The following is a 27,533-nucleotide window of genomic DNA, read 5'->3' as shown; positions in this document are numbered from 1 at the left end:
GTCCCTTCCTGCCCCGGGGCGGGTGCCCGCGCGCGCGGAGCATGCCGGGAGCGGACGGGCCCGCCCTCCCAACCAGTGCGGAGCGCGACGGGGTGGCGTCCGCCATCTTGAACTGCGATCGGGTGCCGGCGCCGAGCTGAGCGGGGTTTTGTCGCTTGGAGGGCGGTGGGTGCCGTGCGTCTCCGCTTCCATGGGTAAGAGCGCTGAGAGCCGGCGGGAAGCGGCGGGGGGGCTGTACTTCCTCCGGGGCGGGGCGCGGTGCACCCAGCGGTAAGCTCCCCGGCGCAGGACGGTCTCCCGTCGGCAGCAGCGGGGCGTTGCCGAGAGCGACAGCTCGGTCCCCGTCAGGCGGGGCTGTCGGTGCTGGGACGGGGTCTTCCCGCGCTGTTCGCCGCCGCTTTCTCAGGTAGAGAGCTGCCGCTTTCCCGCCGTGCTGCTGGCGGAGGGGGGGATGTTCACCCCCTCTTCGTGGGACGTGGGTGAAGAGCTTCGCGGGTCGCTCTTCGCGGCCGGGGTGGGTGTCCTCTCGGGTGAGCAGCCGGCGAGGGGGCTTGCGGTGTGACCCGGCCGGTGCGAAACCTGCGGGCAGTGCCCGGCCTCCCCCGGCGCTGCCAGGCGGGGAAGGGACGCTGGTACAGCGCAGCGCGGTATTTACGGAGCCTTGTGTAGGCAGGGAGGAAAGAAATGCTAGTAGGATAGGCCTTAGTCTAGGCACAACAAGTGGGCGAGATGCAGGATGTGGTGGGTGGAGGGATTTAGTGTTAAGACGAGCCTAGTTTTGCAGAGCAGAAGTGTGGACTTCCTTGGATCTAGATGCAGAAGGCGTGAAGCCTGAATACATCAGGGGCTGCTAGTCTTCTTGCCCTTGTGATGTCTGTACCGAAATCCTTGGCGGGGAATGAAGCTATAAAATCATGAGCTTTTCTTGTTGAATACAGTTCTGAAGAGAGCTTCCTCCCAGTTGAGCTTCTGTAACTTTTTATAGAGCTGGAGAACTAAACTGGGTGACTTTGAATGCATACTTATCCTATTTGTTTCATTGCTTGGCCGGACAGTTCTACTTCCACAAGTAAATTAGCAAGGTGTGAATGATTAAGGAAGTGACGATGTTCTAGGACTAGTTAAGCCAGTAGTGTTATTGGGAAAATGATCTTCTTAAATAGTACCTTAGAAGTTACACGACAAGTACCAGAAAATTGCTTTAGACAGTGGCACACTTATCTTCGTGGTCCAGAGATGGCAGTAGTTTACTAAGGTTCTTGCGAAGCAAATGTGTTTGGGTGAAACAGGCTGCCGAGTCCCCAGAGTGTCTTGTTGATATCAGCCTACATCTGCAGATTCTTTTCCTCTCACAGCTTATGTTTATTGCTCAGCAGTCCTTGGTACTGCTGATACATTAAAAAAGGGAAAAAAAAAAGTAGTCCCAGCATGGAAGTTCATAGAGAATTGTGTACATTTCAGGAGCTGTAGTTCAGATGCTTTCTTCTTGTGGAAGAATTCCAGACAAGTAAGAGTTCATGTAGAGTCTTAAATCATATTTTTGACAGTTATTTCTCAGATGAAGGTTACAATTTTAGCTTTAAAAGCTAGTACCATGCTATTAACAACCTTTTTCAGTCAGTTTGATCATTTCAGTGACAGAATCATGTTTTATCACTTTTATCTTTTCCCAGCTGATATGCGTGAAATGACAGTCAGCTTCTAATCCTCTAATCCATCAAAAGAGCTGTTAATTAGAATGAGTCAATCATTTCATTAGTTTAAAATGGGAAGGAGTATGCCTGTCTGGTGCTGCCGAGCCTTAGTTTGTTCTTCTGCATACAGTTTAGAAGGAAATTAAGCACAACCTTTAGGTTCTCTGTTATGTTTGCAAGATAGGCATAAAAAAAAAGGCAGCAATGCAGTAATATATTAAATTAAGCAGTAATTACTGCAGGTTTTCTTCTTTGATTTGTCCTTATTTTTTAATACATTTAAGGTCTCCTTTATGAGAGGAGGAAGCAAATTACTTGTGACAGAACCAAAATTAACAACATAATGTTTTTGATTTTAGTTTCTCAGTTTGCTTATAAGACCCCTAATTTCTTTTTGCAGGGGATTATGCCCTTTAATGAAAAATCTGATCTGTGAGATGAGCTGTCGTTTAATCTTCAGTTTAGAAATGCCTGTCTAGGCAAAGCTTTTTCTCTTGAGTTCTACCTTAGAGATTTTTATTGATGAACTGAGTATTGCAAGCAGCTACAGGAATATATAGCTGCTGCTGTAGATACTTTTGTATTAAAAGAGATGCCATGTTTGCCTTGCAAGGTTTGGCTTTTTGGAGTAATTTTTCTTTTTTTTTTCTTTTTTTTTTCTTTTTTTTTTTTGTTTTTTTTTTTTTGTTTTTAATAGATAACATGGCGAGCCCGGGTAAAGATAACTTCAGAATGAAGAGCTACAAGAATAATGCACTTAATCCCCAAGAAATGCGAAGACGAAGAGAGGAGGAGGGAATCCAGCTTCGGAAACAGAAAAGGGAAGAGCAGGTGAGTATCTTTGTGAGCTGTTAAATGCTTATGAAGCTGAATTCAGACACACGAAAGGACTTGAGCAGACTCCTCCTGTGGAGCAGAATCCAGAGCGCCAGATTGTCTGTTTTCTGTGCAGTCTTGAGGAGCACCAAGCACCTCTCAAAAAAGTAAACAGGAGCACTCTGAAGTCACTAGGGCACACAGAGGAGAGAGCTGTGTCTTAAGTTTAATCCTTAGTCTTGGTTTACACATGTAAGACTGGTCTGAAAAGATACTCTTTTTTTTTTTCCAGTAAGGAGTAGAAGCCTTGCATTCTCTTCCAGACTTTGGGCCAAAGTTGTATTGTTAGAAGGTTGAGGATTATTTTCATCTTTGAAGCCATACTTCAAATTGCCCAAGAGCTTTTCTACAGTAACTTAGTAAGGTGGCTACCAGTTAGTGATCTCTGAACATATATCCCTGAATATGTATAATCTGCAGTTCTCATTGAATTCTTAGTGATCGGAGCACGTGGAGCATTGTGTAATTTAACGGTTTCTCTTAATTCCTTTACCCCAAATGTTTAGTAGTTTCTTGCCAGGAAAGTAAGGAATATAGTTTGTTTTACTCTTTGGTCTAAAGTGGCTGAATTTGTCTCCCACAACCTAGAGAGTGTCCCAGGCACTGATCTACAGTCTTCTCTGTGGTGGGAATGCTTACCCTTCTCCTGGGAAAGTGGTGCTACTGCATGGAAAAGAATTTAAATTAGTTGGGCCAGAGAGGTAAGAGTAAGAAGTTGTATGATACTGGAGCATTTGCCCATGAATGGGTAACTGCGTTGCAGTTCCTGCTGAAAGTTTTGTTTGTTTATTTTGTAGTAAATACTCCTTACGTAAATTATGAAAATAATGGGTGTGTTCTCTCCCATGCTAACTGTCGTAACAATGAGAATGCTGTTATGTTCTCCTTGATCTTAATATGTTGGACTGGTGCTTTTCAACACTTCTTGAACTGGGGACAGCATGTTTATGCAGGGAGATGAGACGCTTTTGCTCCAGAAGAAATTATAACTGGTAGATAGACCACGATCCTAAACAATAACAGTTTATACATTTCAATCAAGAGTTTCTGTGTCCTTGTTGAGTGCTAGAAAGAACGACTGGAATGCTAGAAAGAATGGCTGCTCTTCCAGAAGAGGAATGTTGTTCCTTCTTCCTTTGTGGGTTTAAATGGAATTAAACCTTCAGCAGTTGTTTTGTGTCCAGGATTGTGCTCGGTCCAGAAGTGTGTTGAATAAGGGAGAGAATGCCTTGGTTTAGGTTCCTGTTTGAAATATGGATAGATGTAAACTGGAGTTGCTTCTGCAGTTTTGGGCATGTACAATAGTAGAAATCTAGGTGTCTATAGACACCTAGAGGACAAAACCTTCAGGATTTAGTAGGAGGTTTCTTTATTCTGCTTACAGTGAAAGCTTGGTAATGAGGACTGAGATTCTAACATTTATTTTTAAAGATATCAATGTAAATATAATAAAGATATAAATGTTAATACAGTAGTTGTAAGTGTAGTACTGGATTAAGCGTAAAAATGTAGCTTTGGTGTCTGGAAGAAAACAGGCTAGTGTGAATGCTTTGTTTGTATGCCAGAAAATGAAGAGGCATTCATAAAACATAGCTGCATAAATACTACAGTGCAGGTATGTATTTTGAGTGTAGGCAGTGCACGCAGCCAATGGATTTTCAGCTTCATGCACTGTAATTTTTGGACATAGGGAGTGTTTAATGTTACATAGCTTGAAAGTTCACCTTGAAGCTATGCTGTTTTTTCTCCAACTATATTAAAATAGTGTTTCTGTTTTAATCTTTCTGCAGTTGTACCTGAAATATAGGTGCTGTTTAATTGTCATGCAAAGAAAGTAATAGATCTTTGACCTTTTGTTGAAGGGAGGAATGCAGTGTGCTGAAATATAAACATTGGCTCTGTGTTGATGATTTTAACCTATAAACTAAAAAAGGAGAAAGTGGGTTGTAGGATACTGTTTCCTGCTTAAAAATAAATGCTAATTACGAGGGATAAAAGACTAAAAGCACAAATATCTGTATCTTCTTTTTCTTACGTGTGGAAAAAAATTATGGATCTTTGCTAATTAAAAAGAATCTCAGTTTTTAAGTGTCTCTCTGAAGTGTTGCGGTGTGGTTTATCAAGATACAGATATAGTAGTGTTTTTCTCTTTTATGTTCCTTAAACTTTCATGTAGAATTCCATTTGCGTGGATGAGTGGGAAGGTGAGTAGTCGAAATACTTTTGACTAGTATTGGTGAAAGCATTTCTTCAAGTGTATGTCATCAGTACCCACTCTATGGTAAGTTCTAATGACTCCCAAAATTTCTTCTTTGTTTAGCTGTTTAAACGCAGAAATGTTTCTCTACCGGGAAATGAAGAATCTATGGTAGAAAGTCCAATTCAGGATCCTGATGTCAGCTCCACTGTACCTATTCCAGAGGTAATACTTTAGAGTGTGTTTAAGAACGTTATCTGTTAATGTGCATAGTACTAGATGTAAGAAATCCTCCTTTAATTTTTAGGAAGAAGTTATTACAGTAGATATGGTGCAGATGATTTTCTCGGATGATCCTGATCAGCAACTCACAGCAACTCAGAAATTCAGAAAATTGCTATCTAAAGGTATGTAAACACTGCCCAATTTTTTTTTTTTTTTTTGTGCCTTTTGTGTTATTTTAGTCATAGTTAACCTTTAGTTTTGTTTTACTTTAAAATAGAGCTTGCTGAAGCTTCTAGTTCTGTTTGTAGAGAAACTCTGCCAAATCTCTTCCGACCTAATGGCTAAATACAGAAAGCTTCATTATTCTAATGTTAAGTCTTTCAGACAAAGTAACAAAAGCAAGGATATTTTGATTGAAGTGTCCAGGACAGTAACTAACTACAAACTAACATTACTTGCAGTACTTGTTGCAGTGATTCAGTTTCTGATTCTCATTCTGTAATTAAGGGGAGAAGAATTATATGGTGCCAAAGAACAGTTGCAACTTGTTTTTGTTGAGACTGTCAGACATGCAGTCTGAAATTAATGCTAGTATTTGTATAGCATGATGGGTAAAGGTATGCTTGGTCATTTAAAATAGTATCTAATCATAACTGCTCTTCCACTGACCTGAGGTGCTGATTGAAGGAACAGTGTTTTGTAATGTGTTACTAGTGTGCCAATGGATAATAGCATATGTTATTATTATACATAATAGGGTGTTTATGGAGATGATCCTGCAGTCTTCTGAAGTCAAAAGTTTAGCTCTTTCATTTGAGATTAAAATGATTAAATGCTAAAAATTATGATGAGAACTGAGAATTATATTCATGTTTTGTGTCATACTGAAAAAGTAATTTATTTGGTCTTTTTTTTGGGGGTGGGGGGTGGGGTGGGGGTTTTTTTTTTTGTTAGACTTAACACAAATATGTTTGTTTTTATTCCCTAGAGCCTAATCCACCTATAGATGAAGTTATACAAAAACCAGGAGTAGTACAGAGATTTGTGAAATTTCTAGAGAGGAATGAGAATTACACTCTGCAGGTGAGTTTGGCTCATACTCATTGGGGGTTTGGAATGGGATTAGAAAGCTCTCCAAGAGGACTTTGGAAAGCATGTGATTTTTTATTTTTTTAATGTTTTTCAATAGCCAAATTTAATTATTTTTAACCACTGAAGCTGTAAATTTTTAGTTGTCTGAAATGTCAGTTATTGCCACTGAAACTGTGATTGGACTCCTGTGAATTTCAAAGTAGTCTTTAGGCTTATGTATTCAGCTGGTCAAATACTTGGGTGTTGAAAGCAGAATGTGTTCAGGAGGGTTTCCAGAGTGGTATGTTAAGATCATCAACACTGATGTGTGAACAGAATCTGTTTTCTTTGTGTTGAGTATATTGTAGTACTTTTCAGTGGAAATTTTAGAAAAGAATTAAAAAAATACAGGAACAGAAAGGCTTGACAAAACCCTTTTAGAAAATCTTTGAAGAATATATAATTAAAATACAAGTAACTAGTTCTGTCTACTTGTGGTAGCCCATAGTATGGAATTTAGGCCATGTGTACATTCATACTAGAAGAATTACATTTACTGTAGAGTAAACAGAAGGGATTTATACTACTTAATAGAGATTTGTAATCTTCCTTAGAGATAGTGCTGCAAGCCAAAACCTAAAACTAACTTCACTACCGTTAGTTTTTATTAAGTAGAGATTTTGTCAATGCCAATTATTTTATTGTATAGAAAGTACAATAATAGTAATAACTGCATTTCAGGAGAAAGGGAAAAAAAGTTGGAAAATTGACCTCTGAGACTCTTGCATCAAACTGTTTTTCATGAATTGAAGTTTTACTGCTACGTGGTTTAACATGGTCTTCTTTATGCTCCTAAACAGTTTGAAGCAGCTTGGGCTTTGACAAACATAGCCTCTGGAACTTTTCTACACACCAAAGTTGTAATTGAAACTGGAGCTGTTCCAATTTTTATTAAGTTGCTTAGTTCAGAACATGAAGATGTACAGGAGCAGGTAACTGGTTTATAACTACTTAAAATTAATTTATGAATTTGGGGGGGGGTGTGGTTAGACAGGCTTGGAGCCCCATTTGCCTGGCTTCAGGAAGGGAAAAACTTACCTTTCGTGTTTCTTTGAACCTGTTTTTTATCTCGTGTTACTGAGTAAAGAAAACATCTAATTTCTCTTGTGTTTTGGTTTGGTTTTGGTGAGGAGGGGATTGTTATGTTTGAGAGGCTGTAATTTACTGGCTTTTATTCCGCATGTCTCAAAGTCTGTACAGTGAAAGTTTCAATGTAACTTTTTTTATTCCTTATATGTTGTTTGCAACTTTGAGTGAGTTTTATTCCATCTGTTACACATAGTAACTCATGTAACTGGAAAGAGTACATACATCCTTTTTATTTGAAAGCATGTGAATCAAACGTATTTTCATAACAAGACTTGAAAGGATGACTTCAGTGTAGGTAATTGACTTTGTGCAAGTTCACAAAAAATGCAATATAGAAATCAGCAGCCTTCTGAAATGCTGCATTTGGAATGATACTGCTTTTTTTTATTCTATAATGTTTGCTGTAAAAACTGTAGAGATAATCTGTATAAATTCACTTGAGTGCTTTGCTTTTTAAGGCAGTGTGGGCTCTTGGTAACATTGCTGGTGATAATGCAGAATGCAGAGACTTTGTTTTGAACTGTGGAATACTACCACCCCTCTTGGAGTAAGTATTGTAAATTAATACTATAACTATAGTGTACCAGTATAGATAACTGTAAACTTCAACTTAAAATTTATTTTAAAAAAATATAAACTTTTTGCTAAATTGGGAATGTTTCTCATTTATTATATTACTACTAATCTAATGTTTTTGTATTACCTGAGTTTCATGCATATCTTTAGTTAGTTAGTCCATGACTGGAAGCTTTCCAGTGTTTGCAAAAGGAGAGGAGTGTTACTTCACAGGTACGACATTTATGTATTGTGCAGAACTCTGTGTTGCCAGAATTCTGGATATGTAGGGTGGGGCAGATGAGTTAATTCACACTTGCACTTGTGTGATTCCAACTGACTGGACAGTAGGCTGGTTTCTCCACCTTTGTCCAGTAGCTCCAAGATCCGATGTTGCTATCTCTCCATTTGCTTGGTGAGGTGACCTGACAGAGCAGCTGTTACATGAGCTGTGTTCCACCAGAAAATTTCTCTTTGCTAGGAATATCATTCCAGCATTTACTGTACACTTTCAATAGGAGGTAAGTGTAGCTTTATCAGAAGAAATGCTTTAGAAATTTCTAAAATAGCTTAAAATATAGAGGAGACTGTGATTACCTTCCTCGAGGATTTCAAGGATTTAACAGCTTTAGACATTTTGGTATGTATCTGAAAATGAACTTCATTTTTCAGGTGCTGAATCTTTTACATTCTATTCAGCAAAAATAGTAAAGGTTGGGGTGTTGGTTTTTTTGTGTGGTTTTTTTTGGTTTTTGTTTTGTTTGTGTGCGTGGGGTTTGGTTTTTTGTTTTGGTTCTTTTTTAAGATCTTTTAAGTTTTAACTTTTTATGGAACTATTTTTATTATTAACTGCCTTCCCTGAATGAAAACATCAAAGTTAATTCAAGGAAGGGTTGCATCTCCTAGTCCCATCTGAAGACCCTCAAAAAAGATTAGTTGAATGGTTTTTCATATGAGCAGTGATTTACTTTATATACATACACCTGATTTGGGAATGAGATGTCCACACAAAATAATCTTATTTAGATTCAGTTGATTCTTAAAAAAAAATATTTGCAGCATGCGAGCTATGAAAAGAAATAAACTGAAATTAGGGCCCAATATTAGGATTTCTTCTCCAAATTTGAGGTGTATTGGTAATAATAGACATAAAAAGACTTACCTTTTCAATAAGAAATGATTATTTCTATTATTGTTGTCTCTTTGACAGACTGTTAACAAATTCGAATCGTCTTACAACAACTAGAAACGCAGTTTGGGCTCTCTCAAATCTCTGTAGAGGAAAGAACCCACCTCCAGACTTCAGTAAGGTATAATAAAGTAATTAATTTTTACAAATCAGAAAGCTGAAGAAGACCTATGCTTGTACCATGTTATAACACAATCTTTGAATCTGGAGATAGATTCAATTTTATCTTTTTAATGTAATCATACAGCGTTCTCCAGTACGTGGTTATAAAGACAGGAATACTTTAGAAGTTAGTAGGAATATTAGCTTCTTATTTGCATTTTAATTAATTTCTCATAAGGTTAATGGCGTTAAAAAGATTTAAAGAACTGAACACGGAATATTCTGGTAGAAGAGACTGATGATAAATGATCATTAAAGAGAATTTGGAGACAATTTACATGTCTTGACGCTTACCTCTTGAAGTAGTAATTTCTGTCATTGCAACTTAATAATTCTTGGAGAGATATTAACAAAAAGGGGGAATTTCTGATGTCAACTCATCAATCACCTCACAGTTGCTCTAAGTTATATCCTTCATTAGTGTTTTTTTCTGGTAGTCAAAAAAAAAAAACAAAACCCAAGACTTTTTGCTGCTTAAATGCTGAAAACTTCAGTGGAAAAGGATGCCCTGTAGGCAGCTACTAATAAGAACAGCTCCTTTGCTTTTTGCCCTTTGCAGTAGCACCAGCTGGACACCTAAAGGAGGCTGAATTGCATAACTGATGTAAGATAAAGCATTAAGCTCTAACAAAGAATATGAAATTCCCAAGCTGTACAGCTGAAACCTGTCAGGTTCCAGGTGGTGTTAAGATGGTCTAATTCATTTGGCTCTTGTCTATGTGGAACCTGTAGGAGATTAAGACCAGAGACCACAGTTGTAGCGAGAACCCAAGTCAGCTGTTATTTCTTTGATTTGGTTCAGTGAATGCTGAGTCCTCTCTGAATGACTCTTGAGTTTCTTTGTGGTAAAGCAATTGTATAATTGGTTATTACAAATAACATCCAGTACTCCTACAAAGTAATATTAAAAAATGTTATTACTTTGAAATTCTGTTCACTGGGTGATTCAAAAAAGCATCAGTAATTCATGATAATCTAGTTATCTGTAAAAGCAGATGTTTTTTTGATGAACAATTATATACCTAATATAGTATATCTAAATAAATAGGCTGTGAATCGGAATTTATCCAGTTTGCCTGTTTGAATTGGTTATCTAGTTTAATTGGGAAGTGTTCCACTTAGGTCGTGATTCATTAATGAGCTCATGTGCTTTGGCAGTAAGTAGTTTTTCACCTTTTCACCCTTATGCTTTTGCAGAATGTTCTCTGAAACCTGAAAAATACAAACCACCTAATTTTATGCAATATTTTTCTTTAATCTAGGTTGCTCCTTGCTTAAATGTTTTATCAAGACTGTTGTTTAGCAGTGACCCGGATGTATTGGCAGATGCTTGCTGGGCCCTCTCTTACCTTTCAGATGGTCCCAATGATAAAATTCAAGCTGTTATTGATTCTGGAGTGTGTCGAAGATTGGTAGAGTTGCTTATGTAAGTCTTCACCAAATAAATGTTTTTACAGTACTGTTAATATTAGATTTAGATTGAGTTGTCTTTTCTCACCTTAAGTCTGAATTTTTGTGTGGAGTGATGAATATGTATTTATCTGAAACCTTTTAAGTTGCTTGATAGGTTACTTGGCTCCTGGGTTTTTTTCCTGAGATTGACAGTGAAAAAAGTTTTCTCTAATGTATTCATTTATATTGCTTAAAATTTAATGTAGGATTTCATTTACATGGAGGAATAGAAAGGTGAAGACTGAAGACTGAGTTTGAATTGTAAATTAATTTCTCATCTCATCTTACTATTAACTTTTTAAGTTTCATTGTTGTATTTTATTTTCTTACCTTTCTAGGACATGTAGTTGCAATACAGACAGTTCTTGGACTTGGGAAGTCCATAAACAGGCTTATGCCACTTTTAAACTGTTCCTGTATATTTGGTTTATGGTTCATTATTTTCCTAGAAAGGGAGACTAAATCCCTGTGTTCGCATGAGGACTGCAGAATATGTCAGGAATAGTAGTTCTTAGCACTGACAGCTCAGCACAGTTCCCTGTGGAAAGCTCACTAGTATACCTGTCAGGACACAGCGAGGTTGCTTTCTGTAGAATCTTTAGAACAGGTTTCCCTCCCCCAAACCTCAGGTGGTTGAATATGGGCTTCATGTACTGGCTTATAGGGTTATTGACTTAGAATAAAAGGGGGGGCTCACTGAAAAAGGGGAGCTGCTGAGTTTTAGTATACCCCTAATAACGCCCCTTCTGTTGCTGTGGCTATTGAACGGTGCAAGTTCCAGTATTGTACTGAATAATACTTGAGCTGGGTGAAATGAATTTGCTGGACAGATAGATTGCTTTAAGTTGTGTTGTTCCATAGAGATGCCCTTTGCTTGAGCAATTCAATATTGGGCTTGCAGTTGTCAAATTTACCTAAGCAGGGGGCAAGTGTAAGAAGTAATACAGTGTTTTTTATAACTAAACATTTAGCACCTGAAGTGAACCTTGTTCACTGAAATTGCAAAACTATACTTTACCACTTAGTAATATCAAGCAATTTAATATTTGTCTCCAGGCATAATGATTACAAGGTGGTATCCCCTGCATTAAGAGCAGTTGGAAATATTGTTACTGGGGATGACATCCAAACACAGGTAAGACTACTTGATTTAACAAAAATTAATTGGCAGGACAGAATTTTGTAAAATTGTGACACAATACATGTCCAGTACAGGTATTTGCATATGTCAGTGAAAGAGGCTCTGTATAAATCTGTGTTAATTTGACAGGTTGGGCTGCTATTTTAAACATGAAGTAACTGCAAGAATGAACATTTTTTTACAGTATAAAATGTAGAAGATTGCTTCATTCCCGGATGGTACTTTGAGTGTTGCTTCCCCCCCACCACTTTTTGTTTTTCCTCCTTAGTGGAGCTTCACTTATTTATTATCATTCCTGGTTTTAAGTCTTCCAGTGCTTACAAGTGAAAACTTTGACTGCAACAGTCCTACTTGATTTGTCCATGAATTCGTATGTGATAGTCTTACTGATGCAATTTGTTCTAAAGATTTATTTTTTAATTTTAGGGAATGGAATTGAGTTTGAAGAAATGCAGGAAATACTAAGCCATTTTCTGCTTTAAAGAAAATGGTGTCTAAAAGGCTGAGAGACCTAGTCTAAAGGGAAAATAAGGAAATCAGTTAATTACATAATTCGTGAGCCTATAGGAGAGTGTTGTGGCTTAAGCCCATCTGGCAGCTAAGTACCATGAATCCATTTGCTCATGCCCCTTCACCCCCCTTCCCCCAGGTGAAATGGGGAGAAGAATTGAAAGAAGGTAAAACCCATGGATTGAGATAAGAACAGTTTAATAATTGAAATGAAGTAAAATATAATAGAAATAATAATAACAATGGTAATAATAATAGGGAACAAGAAAGACAGGAGAAATAAATTCGGAAAACACGAGTGATGCACAATGCAGTTGCTCACCACGTGCTGACTGATACCCAGCCCAACCCCAGCAGTGATCAGCCCTTCCCAGCCAACTCTCCCCCAGTTTATATACTGAGCGTGTTGTGCTGTGGTATGGAGTACCTGTTTGGCTAGTTTGGGTCAGGTGTCCTGTCTCTGCTTCCTCCTGGCTTCTTGTGCCCCTCCTCACTGCCAGACCATGAGAAACTAAAAAGTCCTTGATTTAGAATAAGCACTACTTAGCAATAACTAAAACATCAGTATGTTATCAGCATTGTTCTCAGACTGAAGCCAAAACACAGCACTGCACCAGCTATTGGGAAGAAAATTAACTCTATCCCAGCCAAAACCGGGACAGAGAGGATTTTGCTAAGGAATTAAACAGAAAACATCTGTCTCTGCAAAAAACCCAAATTAATAAATAACTATACAAATTAGATTTATACTCTCAGTTAATCTCAGTTATTCGTATTCTAACCTTAAGCAGCCTTATTTAGACTTGCTGTTGTCAGTCTTCTGGCCTGAACTTAATTGAGCGCAGATTCTTTTGAATTGCTGGATTGTCTGTTCACTGTACTACAGCATGAAACACTTTAATTTTGCAGGATGTTATCTGTGATACTTTGTATAATATAAATGTGTTGCAAAATATTCTTTTGAAAGTGTTTTTCTTATGTATGTGTATTGCATAAGCCTGTATGTGTATATGTATGTGTAGTCTACAACTCAATTTTAAATTCTCACATTTTTTTAGGTGATTCTAAACTGCTCTGCATTACCCTGTCTCTTGCACTTGCTTAGTAGTCCCAAGGAATCTATTCGAAAAGAAGCGTGCTGGACTGTTTCTAATATTACTGCAGGAAACAGAGCTCAGATTCAGGTAAAGCCTCTATATTTATTACTTGGGTTTGTTTTCATTTTACTAGTCCACTTGGTTCTCCTTTACAAGGAGAAATAAGTAGATACTATATTGACTCTGCATTATTTGTTTTAGTCCTAACTGTATTATTTTACCTAATGTAAATGTTTTCTTCTAAATTTTGAGTGGTTATTATAAATAACTTCATAAAGTAATACTTTAAAAATAGCTATTGTGATTTGTACTAGAGAAACCGATTCTCTCAAAGTTACGTGATTGATGCTTATAAATGAAATGAAAGGATACTTCTTTTATATCCGAGATCAACATTTGTTATTTTTCCCTGTGGGAAAAATACTATTGGTATATTCTCTCTAATTTTGTTCTGCATTGTAATACGTATGTTAAAGTAGTAAATATTTTTCCTTTTTAAAAAAGTTGAAACAAAACATCTTGCACAAAGTCCAGTGTAAAGTGGACAGTTCTACCAATTTGGTAATGTTGAACATTTTGCTTGGATAAAAAACCTGCGTGATGATTGATTTGTATTCTTGTGGAAACTACTAAATCCTGACTACTGCTCCAGGTGTCTGGAGTTACCTGAAAAAAGGTTTTGGTTGATAAAAATGAGAATTCTGAACCAAGAGTACATGTTTCAGTATGGGATGTTTTGGGGGGTTTGTTTTTGTTTTTTTGTTTGGTTTGGGATTGTTTTGTTGTTATTTTTTTGGTTTGGTTTGGTTTTTTTTTGTTTGTTTGTTTTGGGGGGGTTGTTTGGGTTTTTTTGTTGGGTTTTTTTTTTTTTTTTTCGTTTTTCCCCTACTTCAGTCAGAGATGAAAATGTTACATCTTGATGTCTCCAATTGTGGACATAGTCTTTCTGTGGATTCCACAAACCTGAATAAAATGGATAAAGTGAAGTTTTGTTCTGAGGCTTGATGTCCAGTTCAAAAATTCAGGTTTAGTGCTTACGTCATAGAACTTTTCAATGAGCAATATTCTGCTCATTGAGCAGTCTCTGCCTATTCAATGAGCAGTATTCTGTCCACCAGAGACAAAGAAATCAAAAAAAGATACTCTGATGGCTGCTGCAGTGCAATGTTGGAATAGTTCTGAATTTCAGTTTGATGTTTCTGGTTCACCAATCTAGTGGTGATTTCTAAGAAAACACTCTTTGATATCAACAGGCATCATTGACTCTTGTAATGAAGTGTATTAGTGTTCTTTGTGTATACTAGATCTTCATTAATAACAATAAAATATTACCATTTAATCTCTTAGGCTGTTATAGATGCAAATATTTTTCCAATATTGATTGAAATTCTTCAAAAAGCTGAATTTCGCACCAGAAAAGAAGCAGCATGGGCCATAACTAATGCAACATCAGGAGGAACCCCTGAACAGATTAGGTAGGTTTGTATATATTACTATTGTCTCTGCCTGAGTATCTTCTCTAAGGCATTTTTATTTCTGCATTTGAATCTTCACAAACAGCAACAAAATCCTAAACAAAACTATAATTCCTTGAAATGATCTGTACAGGGACTAAAAATGTAGGAATTCAGAAAAAATGAGTGACATACATGCAGTACTCTTAATAATAAATTGACTGATACTACTCTGTTTCTGTAGTGTTACACCTAAAACTTTCACAGCTAGAGTTGAGAACACACACAACTGGAACAGTTAATGAACAGCATGAGTGTTTGAAAATTGAAAACTCTGGGGAGTTGTTTAGAAAAATCTTGCAATGGGATTGTATCTTTGTGGAGAGACTTCAGGAATTTTAGTGGTTTCTTCATCTATTTTAAACTTATCAGTAGTATTTTAAAGCAGGTATCTAAACTCCTTTTTCAAAATTGAGTCTTTACTGTCAGCAGCTGTGTATGTGCTGCAAAAATTGGACTTCTTGAATGACTAGTATAAAATACTTTCTAGTTTCCCTGAATACTGTCAGCATAGCGATCAGTTTGAAGCAGTCGATAAATGGATTTATAAATGGTGGTGTATTATTTGGAAGCCAAAACTGAAAGTGATATGATAACTCTTCCCATGCATATGGGAAATCTGTTGCTATAAATGCATGCCTATTTGGTTTAAATTTAAACAATTCTGTTTTTCTTAAAACCACTAGTTGTTATCAGAGGTGAGGAAAGTTTCTTAGTGTTTTTTTGCTATTACTTTGCTTGCATAATGTAACATCTTAAAATTTAGCATATTTTAAATAAATTTTAATGTGTTCGTAACACCGTAAAAGTAAATTCTTGTCACAAAATACAGATACATTATCTGTATCATGAAGTTTTAGTCTTTTTTTGTGTCCTCAAGGTACTACTGTCTAACTGCAGGATGATTTAAAACTACTAAACAAACTGCATTAAAGCAACCTTTTGATGCAGGCAGACAGTGCTGTCTTCATTTTACTTACTAGTAACAAGGACACAGATTTTGACTTCCAAAAGTTCATACACAATTTTGTGCAAAGTTGGAAAAAGGAATAGAATAATCAGAATCCAAATATCTCCTTTTTATACTTAAAATTATGTCCTTCTCTTTATAATAGGCAATGCTAATATCTTAATGAACTGACATTGTGGACTGTGCTAGCACAGAGCAGCGTCCAGTGTTCTTACCAAGTACACACATTAGAGAGATATTTTTGCCACTACCAAATTTTGGATGTTTAAGAAAAGAACTTCCTATTAAAACTAACTTTTTCTCTTACATTCAGTTAGACCCATCTGAAGATCATAAGTGAAAAGGAGTTGAAAAGACTCCAAATTCGACATCTAGTTAGGAATATGCACATTACATTTTCTCATTGGGATAAATTAGAATATTCATTAAATTCCAGACTAAGCTTATTTTTTGTGTTGTTACATGGTTTAGATTTTTTTTTTTCTTTAGTCACTTTTTTAAAGCAAAATTAAGGACCAGTACTATAGAATAGCATGTCAATATAAATGTGCTGGATTATCAGTCCTTCTTTTTCCTCCCACACCCCTCTGTTTTTCTGCTGTTACAAAGGTATTTGGTAGCACTAGGTTGTACCAAGCCTCTGTGTGACCTCCTGACTGTGATGGATTCAAAAATAGTACAGGTGGCTTTAAATGGACTTGAAAATATTCTGCGCCTTGGAGAACAAGAGTCTAAGCAAAATGGAATGGGCGTTAATCCTTATTGTGCCCTTATAGAGGAAGCATATGGTAAGAAATTACTTCTTCTAAAACCACATATCTGAACTTTCTTATTTCAGGCTGTAAAAACAAAACCATTATGAACTGTTCTGAAATTTGTAGGTAAGCTTAATGTAAGAATTACTTCAAGCATAAGTGGACATTAAAGTATCATAAATCAAGTAATGTAATATGGTGGGAAAGTGGTTAAATGCAGAAAACCTGTGAATGTTTGTGGTTGGTTTATGAAATGTCCCTCAGGAGAAACATTTTCAGGAATATTTAACACATGGGTGTCCTAGTCTGTTGGAGCCTTGGTTTGCATGAGTTTATCAGCCAATCCTAAATACAGTTTTATTGCTTTAATACGTAGTACTGTGTGGTACTCACAACAGAGATGCGAGATCAGAGTTTGTTTTACTTATTTCCAAAGTCAGATCACTTTTTAGCATAGTAAATATCAGTAATAGCAAAATCAACTTCAGGTCAGGAAATTAAATAAGTTTGTATTTAATTTCTAAAAGTATTTTGTTCTGTTTACTCTTTAAAGAGTTGTTGAATTAAGCCATATTTTTATATATAGTATCTTCACATTTTTAAATTTCAAGATAGCAGACATAGTATAACTCCATAATAGGGGATAGGACCTAAAGTTGGGGAAGACTGAAAGAGTAAAAGAAAAGAAATAGGGATATTGGAAATTGCTATAGCAAACATTTTTGTGCTATCCTAATTCTATACAGATTTGATTTCCTTGTAGACATGGCATACTCCTTTGCAGGTACTAGAGCTGCCTTCTCGTCCTCCTTAGTTTAATTGATATTCTTTTAGCATAGTTTTAAAATTAGTTTGGACAGCAGAAATTGAAGACTAGAAATACATGGGTTCAGAAATTAATATAATTAATTTAACTTTGAATTCATTATTCATTTTAAGCAATTATATTTTGAAAATGTTTTGTTTTGAATTCAGGACTTGATAAAATTGAATTTCTCCAGAGGCATGAAAACCAGGAGATCTACCAAAAGGCTTTTGAACTCATAGAACATTATTTTGGTGTTGAAGAAGAGGACTCCAGTATTGCACCTCAGGTGGATGAAAGTCAGCAGCAGTTTGTGTTTCAACAGCAGGAGGCTCCAATGGAGGGGTTTCAGCTGTAAACTACTGAAGTGAAGACAAGCATAAAATGTAAATACTTGTAGGGTTTTGGGTTGGGTGTTGTTTTGGTTTTTTTCTTCCTCAGAGGTCTTTTCTTTATGGCCAAAGTTAGAGGAAAAGTTGAGTATGTTTTGCAGAAATAGATGAAGAAGCAGCTCATGCACTTTTATATATTGTGTTAGATACACCTGTTCTTTGTTTTGTATTTGTGTTTTTCATTATCTCTTATGTACAGAAAACAACTGTGAGTAATCATGTCTAAAGTAAAGCATTAAATGTGATTTAACAAGAACTGTTAAGCTAAGGCTTTGTAGGATTTTTAGGTAGTGGTTCTGAAATTTTCATGTAGTCTGAAACTGCATATCAGCAATACAGTTACTGACGGTTGCATTTTTGGCAGTAGGCTTGACTTGCCCAGTCTCTATCAAATCTACCTCTTGTATTGAAGCAGAAATGTTGCTTCAGAACTAAGGCATGAATTAAAGATGAGCTTGCAAGAAGCTGAATTGGAATGTGAAAAATATTTATTTAAATTGTGAAACTTTTATGCATTACTTACTTTACAGCACACTGTTGGAATTTATTTATAAGAAGTATTTAAAGACATAATAGATATACATATATAATGCTAATTACCTAATATAATACTGAGTATATGAAAAAGCTTTTTCTGAATTATGTGGAATGAGAACTATTTCAGAAGTTTTCCAATTGGAATCAGCAGAGAGCTTGCTGGTCATTTGATGTTGGCTCTGTAATTAAAGCTGCTAAATGGCATTAAAAGTCAGCCCCAAGTACAGTACTTTGCAGTGGAAGCAGTTGCTGTAGTTACCACAAGAATGCCGCAATTACGAGTGACAGAGATGCTGATTTGCACAAATCACCAAGTAGATGGCTTACAGCTGTCTCCTGTCAAAGTGTGGTAGCACCACTAGTTTGAGAAACATTGTAATGTTTGCCTTTCTAGTACAGTAGGTTCTTGAAAGTTTAGACAGTAGGTGTTGTTTTTTTTTAACCAAATTACGCTACCACCACTTGAATTGTTCTTTAAGTTGACTAATTCGGTTTTCTTTTGGTTAAGACAATAGAAATACTGCAGTGAAGAATGAATAGTGAATTACTCTTTTCCAGTTGAAGGAAAAGTTTGTTGTACTGTAAATAGCATTAAGTATGTGGACACCAAAACTAACTAGAAGTTATTGTCATCTAAGTATTTAGGCTCTACAATATACAGTATTTGCTGTTAAATACTAAAATAGAATTCTGGTATTTACCTTAACAATTTTGAATACAGAAAAATGTATGCTCTGCTTTGACTTGCATATAAGTAGTGTTTCTGGTGTATTAGTAGTATATCTCATTTGGAGAAATCAGTACTTTGGGTTAACTCTGAAGTATGATTATTTTTATTACCTGTATTAATGTATTAACATCAAACTCCTGGGTTAAGTGAAATCCTTGATATAAGAGAGCATTTCATGCTTCATGAAAAGCTGCAGTTTCAACTTAAATTACTTACCCCATGGCACTGTGCTTATCACTAAACTATGTTTTAATGCACTGAAAAATACAGGTTAAAGGTGGTATCGTTTGCAGTACCATTTTATAATTTTTTTACCATGCAAGTTAAGATTCTAAGATGTTTCACTTTGATGTTACAGCAATATATACTATATTGTAATTGAATGTGGGACTTGAAGTGGATTTTCTAAGATTAATGGTCAGTTTTGACTAAGATGTAACTAGGAGAGAAGAAACCTCTTTTCGAAGTCTTTTTAGTGAAAGATAAAAGTGTAAGAAGTGTAAATAGGAGTGCTGTTACTTTATGAACTCTGAATAATGAGATATTTTAGCAAATGACACTTTAAACCTAGATTTGTACAGCATACAACAGTTTTGAATAGTGTGATAATCTTGAGTACAGCTGCCAAATTTTCATATAATGCTAGATGATTGTATTTATGCCCTTTTTACTCTCATAGTTTTAGGTTTTCATATACTGACCTTCCCTTCTTTCCCGTGTGCCCCCCTCATCTGTTCAAAGTACAGGGTAACAATAATGGAAATCTACCAGGATGACTAGTAAATGCTGAATTTCAATGTTCTTCTAATGTAAGAAAAATATTCAGGTAACAGGGTATTTTGTTGTTTCTAACAACCTTGTTTTGATAACATAACCAGCTGTGCCTGCTTTTTATTTGGAGAACCCTGTAAAAACTGCATTTATAAGCCTCTCTAATGTAAACCAAATCTGAACTATAAGAATCTTTATGTAAAGACTTGAAGAAAAGAGGGGTCATTTAAAGTATTACATTTGTTTTGAAAGAATGTCTTCAGTTGTGTGGATATATTATTCTATATGTGTGAACAGTTAGTGACTGCACTTTACGCATTTAGATGAACTATATTTCATGCCTCTGATACATTTAAGTGTGATGGTTTAAAAGGGAACTAAAAATGATGACTTTGGCTAATAGAAATCATTATTTAAACTCAACATATGATTTACCCTAAAATTGTTAATGAAAGTTCTTTCAAGGATAAACGTACAGGATGGCCTCTCCTACATTATCACTGGGTTTACATCCCACTTTGTTAAAAAGCACCTAAATAAACAATAAAAAACCAGAGATAATGACTGAAGGTCAGCTCTGGTGTAGTCATTTGCAGACAGGGGTGTGAATATGATGATGAAACCAACGTGGAGGAAAAAAAACCTAAAAATAACTGTGAGAGGAAAATTTTTTACGTCTGGCATTTGATACGGCCTCTGAACTGCCCCATCAGTTACAAAGTGTTTAAAAATACAGGGGTTTGTGGTTCTGGCTTTAATTAAAAGGGTACCATTTGTTCTGCTTAAATGTGAATATTAACGAGCTAATCTATGCAACTATGCAGAGCATAAGATTATTTTTTTTAGTTCCCTACTCTTGATACACTGAATCATATCTAATTTTTTCATTGTTGCACTTTTGTCTGAGGACTGGTTCATACAGCTTTTTAATTTTCTAGTATTTGCTTTAAACACTGTTGCTAGCAGCAATCAGAAAATAGTAATAATGTTGACACAGAAATAAGCTAGCTGTAGAACACATTTTCAACTGGAAAATATTTATTGTTGGGTCTGTCTTTTTAAAAATAGAAAAGATGCACTATTGTCTTTCCTCCACAGTTAATTCTCAGTTGGTTTAAATTTACTAAATTGTACAACTGAGGATTTTTGTAATAGGTCTGCCTATTACATGAAGTTTTAACTGTGACCTCAAGAGTTCACTGAAATCTGGAATGAGAAATTTCATTTACTTATGGCACAATATGTTCATGTAACATGTGGGAACTAAATTTGCATATATACACTTCAGATAGTAATAGTGCATCTTTAAATCCAGGCCAAAGGCCCATTACTGTAACAGAACACATGAATAGTATGCAATATTACGGAATGTTAAATCTCCAAATACCGTACAGAAACCAATAAAACCTATTTTACAGATGTTTATTGTATTTATTTAGTAGTTGAAAAAGTGTGGCTGCTTAAACTAGAAAATGCATCTGCCTTTTTGAATACAGCTTTGAGGCAAATGAATTCAAACTGGCTGATTTGTGCACTGTAAAATGCACTGTAAAACTTCACATTGTCACCAGACAAATTTTGGGGGGGTTAAATAAGTTCTGTAAATATTTAACCAAACATACCTGTCATTCTTAAGAAACTACCTCATCACCTTTGAAATTAATTACTGCATTTAATCATATGCAAAACACTTTTAATCTTAATTATATGCAACAAGGACATTGAGCATCTCTAATAAAAGAGACCCTCCATTTCTTTTTGTGATCCTGTAACTACCTGTATTGGCTCCTGTGTGTACAATACTACAGTTGTCTGGTTATTGGGGACATTCACTAATCGCTCTCAGCAACCACTAATTTTGCTCCCACAAGGACATTTGGCATTGTGTATTAAGTTACTTGGTCTTTGCCTCCGCTGCTAGCGCAGCCTCCTTCCGCCACTTGGCCTTCTTTGCCAAGTTCCAGCTTGTTAAGGACTCGTGACGTGCAGCAGCCTGCAGAAGTAGAACATCCACTTCAGAGCAGCACAGCAGGAGTAACGGTGCACCCTAGGGAAAGCTACCCCGTCCCAAGAACAGCCAGCAGCTACTTACATGTGAGGGGCAGCAGGATCAAGGGTTAGCTATGATGAGGGTAGATGTAAGCTGCTGCTGTTTATTTAGGTTGTCTGCTTTCCACGGAATTCCATCATCTTTTAGCATGCTACATGGTAATTAGCTAGTGCTGTTACTCACCTTCTTAGCTGAGGCAATCACTGCAAAACAGGCAATGATGGAGAGTCCAATCATGATGTAACAAGCTTTAACTCGAGCTTTGTTTCTTGCCCTGTCTAGCATCTCTGGCCTGCAATTAAAATTATTGAATCATTACAAAACTGAAGTATCTCTTCTTCAAAGCATCACAGACTTAACAACACAATGGAAAAATAATAAGTTTCTAAAAGATGCATCTCCAGCTTGCTGTGACTGGTTATGTACCACCCAAGAACTATGCACTTTCTGACCCTAGTCCATTTCCAGTGGAAAAGCAGCATTTAATGGATTTAAAATTCTTCCTTTTTTAAGCTGAGGGGGGAAAAAAAAAAAAAATTGTTCCTGCAATAAATATTTATATTCAAATACTTGGGGTAAATTTAGCAGAAATCATTCCTTTAGCTCTGTTTAAACATAGTAAAAATTAATGGGGTTTATCTGCCTTAAAGTGCTGGAGGTGTATGTGGTGTCAACCAGATGTCGTGAAAGCAAGTTCCGTTTATTCAAAATTAACTTTAGAAATTAATTTCTGTCACATCTAAGCCGTTTAGATGGTGTCCCATATGGTATTGGTTAGGGACTTCATGTACTTGGGTAGGTGATTAAAACAGCTTGCACTGCTACTAATTAAGAGTTTTTAGTTCTTTAGAAAAACAGCAGCTTTATTCAAGGTGGGCAGCTGGTGTCAGCCGCCTCTCTGTTACAGGATCACACACCTAAACAGGAACAATCTACATGATTACTTTTGCTGGTCATCTGAGCAACCAGTAATGAAAACTGCCCTGGATCTGGCTGGAATTGCTGCAAGAGTACAACCCAGCGAGCTGCTTTGATACAGGCTCCCCTTTCCACCCTCCACCATCCCAGGCAGGCTGCATGCCCTTGTGAACTGGCAGTACAGGAAATGTCCACATCACTTAAATGGTCTCAAAACTTTCAGCAAGTCTGAGTCAAACATTGTACTTGGGAGTACAGGGTTTTCTTGATGTTCATTCGTCTCCTACAGGAAGACCTTACAGCAGCCTTCCAGTACCTAAAGGGGGCCTACAAGAACTCTAGAGAGGGACTTTTTACAAGGGCATGTAGTGACAGAACAAGGGGTAATGGCTTTAAACTGAGAGAGGGGAGATTTAGATTAGACATTAGGAAGAAGTTCTTTGCTGTGAGGGTGGTGAGGCCCTGGCACAGGGTGCCCAGAGAAGCTGTGGCTGCCCCATCCCTGGCAGTGTTCAAGGCCAGGCTGGACCAGGGGCTTTGAGCAACCTGCTCTAGTGGAAGCTGTCCCTGCCCATGGCAGGGGGGTTGGAACTAGATGGATTTCTAAGGTCCCTTCCAACCCAAACCATTCTATGATTCTAATGCTGGCTGTGCACTCTTTTCCTTTCATAAGTCACATGAGAATGGTTTATATATAAATACAAAGATAAAGGGTAATAAGAATATAAATATACATAATGTATGGTTACAGTTTTATATATAGGCAAAAGGATAGTTGCCTAAAGAATTGATTTTATATTGTGAGTAAAATCTTGTAATGATATTTTTCCCCAAAAATATCTTTAGCTTTACTTCAAAGAGGATGAGCAATGGGATGAGGCAGAGCTGGAGTTTCTACAGTGGAAGTTCTGCCCAGAGACTTGTACCTAGGCCGAGGGCTGCAGTGCTGCTCTTCAAAGCTTAATGCCACAAAAGAGGGCAAGCCTCACGAGCTGCCCTGCCACACTACCCTCTTCCCTGCCAACATACACAACACAAGCACATGTTGCACTTCCTGTGTTTCTTCCAGGTGGCTGACAAGACCTGAAGTTCTGAGTAACTGCTTTTGTTTTGTACAATGGTAAAAATCATCTTTAAAGCAAACCGCACATCAGACTGGCACATAAAATCATTAATCCACTAATCCATTTGTAGCAACAAAAGCCAAACCATAAATGTTATTAGGCTGGCTTTTTAACCTAATCATATTTCACAACACACTAATTGAAACTCTTCTGAAGCAGATTTTCACTTTCTCTCTGCTTTCTGCCTCTGCTTTAAGGAACACAGACCTGATTATGTTCTTCCCTAATTGCTCATTAGGGCCTTTGCTACTCAATCCTTAACCAAGACTGTGGGTAAACCCAGCTGCAGTCAGTAACAGCTCCTTTTGAAAACAAAACAAAACAAAAAAACCTCACAAACCCAAACCACAACAACCTTGAATAAGGACAGCAGATTTAACCCTTAGTACAAACTACCTTCAGCAGCTATGTTGCTTTTGCAGGTACCAATAGCTTGCAATTTATTTTTTTTTTAATAGTTAAAGCTGCAACACAGTTCAGCTTGTACGTCTCACAACAACTTCTTCTAGTATATCACTAGTTATGATCTTGCAGCTCTAAAAAGGCTTTGCCCAGCCAGCTACTGCACATTTGTGTGAGCAATATGTATGTGTGTATGGACTGGCAAATGCATGCCTCATTACAAACACTTCCTGATGACCTGAACAGCTTTAAGCGCTTCCAAGACCTGTCTGAACCTTTCTCTAAAGGAAGATGGTGAGACTAACACAGTGCAAGAAAGGTTGGACCGTTTAGAAAACCACTGTCCAGCTCAGCGACCATCAGTAAAACCATCAGGAGCCAACAGGAGAAGGCAGAGGATGTACTTGCTGCCTGACACAGCTCTGCACACTGCTTAATCATAGAATAGTTAGAGTTGGAAAGGACCTTAAGATCATCTAGTTCCAACCTCCCTGGCAGGGACACCTCACACCAGATCATGTTGCCCAAGGCTCTGTCCAACCTGGCCTTGAACATTGCCAGGGATAGGGCATTTACCATTTCTTTGGGCAACCCATTCCAGTGCCTCACCACCCTCACAGTAAAGAGCTTCTTCCTTATATCTAATCTAAATCTCCCCTGTTTAAGTCTAAACCCATTATCCCTTGTCCTATCACTGCAGTCCCTGATGAAGAAAACACACCACCCAAGACAAGGACCATGGACATCCTATGACGATAAAAAGTTGTGCCTTTTAGAGAGACCTCTAAGATGCTGCCTAACATCCAAAGAAAAAGGCAGCAGATGGCATTGGGGTGGTTTTATGTGTTCAGTGACTGACTCTCTTAGAGCATGCTGACTCCCAGCGAGTCAGAGAGCCACACAATCAGTGTGGTTTGAGTCTAAAGGGACCTTCAAAGATCATCTAGTCCAGTGGGTCAACAAGAACGAGATGCTAAGGCTACATTCAGTGCTTGGTTTTCCTTGGTGGGGTATGTTTCTCTCATAACTGCCTTCTCTATTTTTCCTCAAATTCTATAATAAATCATAACTTAATAGATGTAAACCATTCAGTGACAATCATCTCCCTTAGACTGGGAGCTACATTGGTTTACCAATAACATCCTTCTCCAACTGCATGTTAGGAATAAGCAAATAAACAAGCCAGTACGTAAGTGTAACCAAGGCTATCTAGTCAGATGGATCCAGTTCTTAACCCCAGGCTCTGGGGACTCCAGTAAGGAACATTTTTTCATCTTAACCTCTAACCAGGACAGGAAACTCTTTTGCCCTCTCATTTGTTTCCAAGTTTTCAGTGTTGAAAAACTGACTGGTTCAAACTCTGTGGAAACGCTTGAGATGAGGATCACGCCACCACTTTCCCTTCAGCTCCATGTTCCCCTTGAACAAGAGCAGCACACTTACGGGATCCTCTGAGGAATCTCTTCTTCTGTCTTGAAACGTCCAGTCCAGATGAGGATTTTTTTGTCAAACTTCGAGGGTTTGTAACTTGCAACCACCCTGTGAGCCTGCTCGGCTTGAAAATGAAGAAAAAAAACACTCCGTCAAACTTTGCACTAGGAGAGAATGATGGGTGATCGGAAGGGTGGAATGGGAAAACCCTGCCCGCACTGCTCTCCGCAAGAGGAGCTCAGGGATTAAACTTCGAGGTGTCCGCTTCACACAGTTATCGCCACGCGGTTTGTCGAATCGCCCCGCACGCCACGAGTGGCTCTGCGGGTCTGGTCGGACCTTTCCGCAGCCTGCGGGTGCCCAAGCCAGCAGGAGAATGCCCGGGACCACCCGAGCAGTGGTAGCCCCGGCCCTAGCCCGCTCCCGCCCGCCCGCCGCCAAACCTCCCCGACAGTCCCGAGGCGCTGCCGGCGCCGCAAAGCCGTGTCCGTGTGTCCGTCCCTCGGCCGCCAGCGCCCTTACCGCGCGTGGTGCCCGGGCGCCGGGCAGGCTCCCCGCCGGCGGCGGCTCCCCGCGGCGCGGGCAGGCGGAACGGCGCGGCGGACAGGAGCCGCCCTGGGCGGAGGCGCGCCGGCAGCATGGCGAGGAGCTGCGGGACCGTCTGCAGCGGCCGGAAAGGTCCCACTCTTGGTTCTGGTCCCGCCCCGCGAGCCCCTCCAGCCGCGCCCGGAGGCGAGGCGGGGAGAGGAAGGGCGACCGCCGGCAAGGGGGGCCGGTCCAGTTGGGAAGCCATCCTGCTCACCTAGGGCCCTACCGGGCTGCAGCTCTGACACTAGCTCCTCACTGTCCCAGGCAAAACTCGGTTAAAGGAATCGCCACGGTGCTTCAGAGGCATGATTTAGAGCAAGGCAGGCTCAAAGTAACCAACACAGACCTGCCCATGTCGATGCTTCTGTTGTTTTACCACTGATTCTCATCACATGTTTTTCTGTTTATTTCAATTACATGCAATTGCGTCTGCTTAAGTTCAACAAGGACAAGTGTAAGATCTTGCACCTGGGAAAACACAATCCAAGAGTGCAGCACAGGCTGGGATCTGCCTGGCTGGGGAGCATCTCTGTGGAGAGGGTGCTGGGTATCCTGGTGGACAACAAGCTCAGTATGAGTGGAGAGTGTGCAGCTGCAGCAAAGAAAGCCAGCAGGATGTTGGGTTACAACAGCATGGGCATCACCAGCAGAGATAAAGATGTCATTATCTCACTTTACTCAGCACTTGCCAGGCCACTCCTGGAATACTGTGTTCAGTTTTGGTCCCTGTTATACAAAAAAGATGTGGAGAAAGTCCAAAGAAGGGCCACAAAGATGACCAAAGGACTGGGAAACCTGCCATGTAAGGGAAGGCTGAGAGAACTGGTTTTGTCCTGCCTTGAGAATAGGCAGCTCAGGGGACACCTCATCACCATGTTCTAGTATTTAAAAGGTGGCTACGAAGAACATGGAGACTCTGTTTTTACAAGGAGTCATATGGAAAAAGGCAAGGGGTAATGGGCACAAATTGCACTGGGGCACATTCCAACTGGGCACAAGAGGCAAATTTTTGACAATGAGAACCATCAGCCATTGGAATAATGTCCCCAGGGAAGTGGTGGACATGCCAGCATTGGACAGTTTTAAGATCCAGCTGGACAGGGTGCTGGGATACCTAGTCTAGGTCATGCTTTGCCAAGAAAGGTTGGACCAGGTGATCCTTGACGTCCCTTTGAACCTGGTATTCTATGATTCAACTGAAAAAGTTCTGGTTTTGTTTTTTCGTTTC

General features: G+C 38.4%; 2 protein-coding genes across 10 annotated transcripts; one reads left to right on the top strand and one right to left on the bottom strand.

The window, feature by feature from the left end:
- The first annotated feature begins 55 nt into the window (after positions 1–55).
- On the top strand, positions 56–21,211 carry KPNA5 (karyopherin subunit alpha 5). 9 transcript variants are annotated; one of them, XM_030489083.1, is made up of 15 exons: positions 74–194; positions 2,392–2,525; positions 4,891–4,992; positions 5,075–5,174; positions 5,981–6,075; positions 6,924–7,055; positions 7,671–7,759; positions 8,978–9,077; positions 10,381–10,544; positions 11,627–11,705; positions 13,280–13,405; positions 14,666–14,793; positions 16,412–16,590; positions 17,533–17,748; positions 19,763–21,211. In XM_030489083.1, the coding sequence occupies exons 1-14, from the start codon at positions 191–193 to the stop codon at positions 17,718–17,720; spliced, it is 1,620 nt and encodes a 539-aa protein (XP_030344943.1). In that variant the 5' UTR covers positions 74–190; the 3' UTR covers positions 17,721–17,748; positions 19,763–21,211. The 9 variants fall into 9 exon arrangements, with proteins under 9 accessions (XP_030344942.1, XP_030344947.1, XP_030344949.1 ...); XM_030489082.2 differs by having other exon boundaries at positions 56–194; positions 17,533–21,211; XM_030489086.1 differs by having other exon boundaries at positions 8,978–9,072; positions 10,475–10,544; positions 17,533–21,211.
- A 93-nt stretch (positions 21,212–21,304) lies between these two features.
- FAM162B (family with sequence similarity 162 member B) lies at positions 21,305–26,510 on the bottom strand. Its single transcript, XM_030490343.1, has 4 exons — positions 26,240–26,510; positions 25,730–25,841; positions 22,026–22,134; positions 21,305–21,785 (listed from the first exon to the last, which is right to left on the bottom strand). Exons 1-4 carry the CDS (start codon positions 26,508–26,510, stop codon positions 21,687–21,689), a joined length of 591 nt encoding a protein of 196 aa, XP_030346203.1. The 3' UTR covers positions 21,305–21,686.
- Positions 26,511–27,533: the final 1,023 nt, after the last annotated feature.

Source organism: Strigops habroptila, chromosome 6, assembly GCF_004027225.2.
Source record: "Strigops habroptila isolate Jane chromosome 6, bStrHab1.2.pri, whole genome shotgun sequence".
Classification (NCBI taxonomy): Eukaryota; Metazoa; Chordata; class Aves; order Psittaciformes; family Psittacidae; genus Strigops; species Strigops habroptila.
Note: the sequence above shows the minus strand (reverse complement) of the source record. Positions and strands in the feature narration are given on the sequence as shown.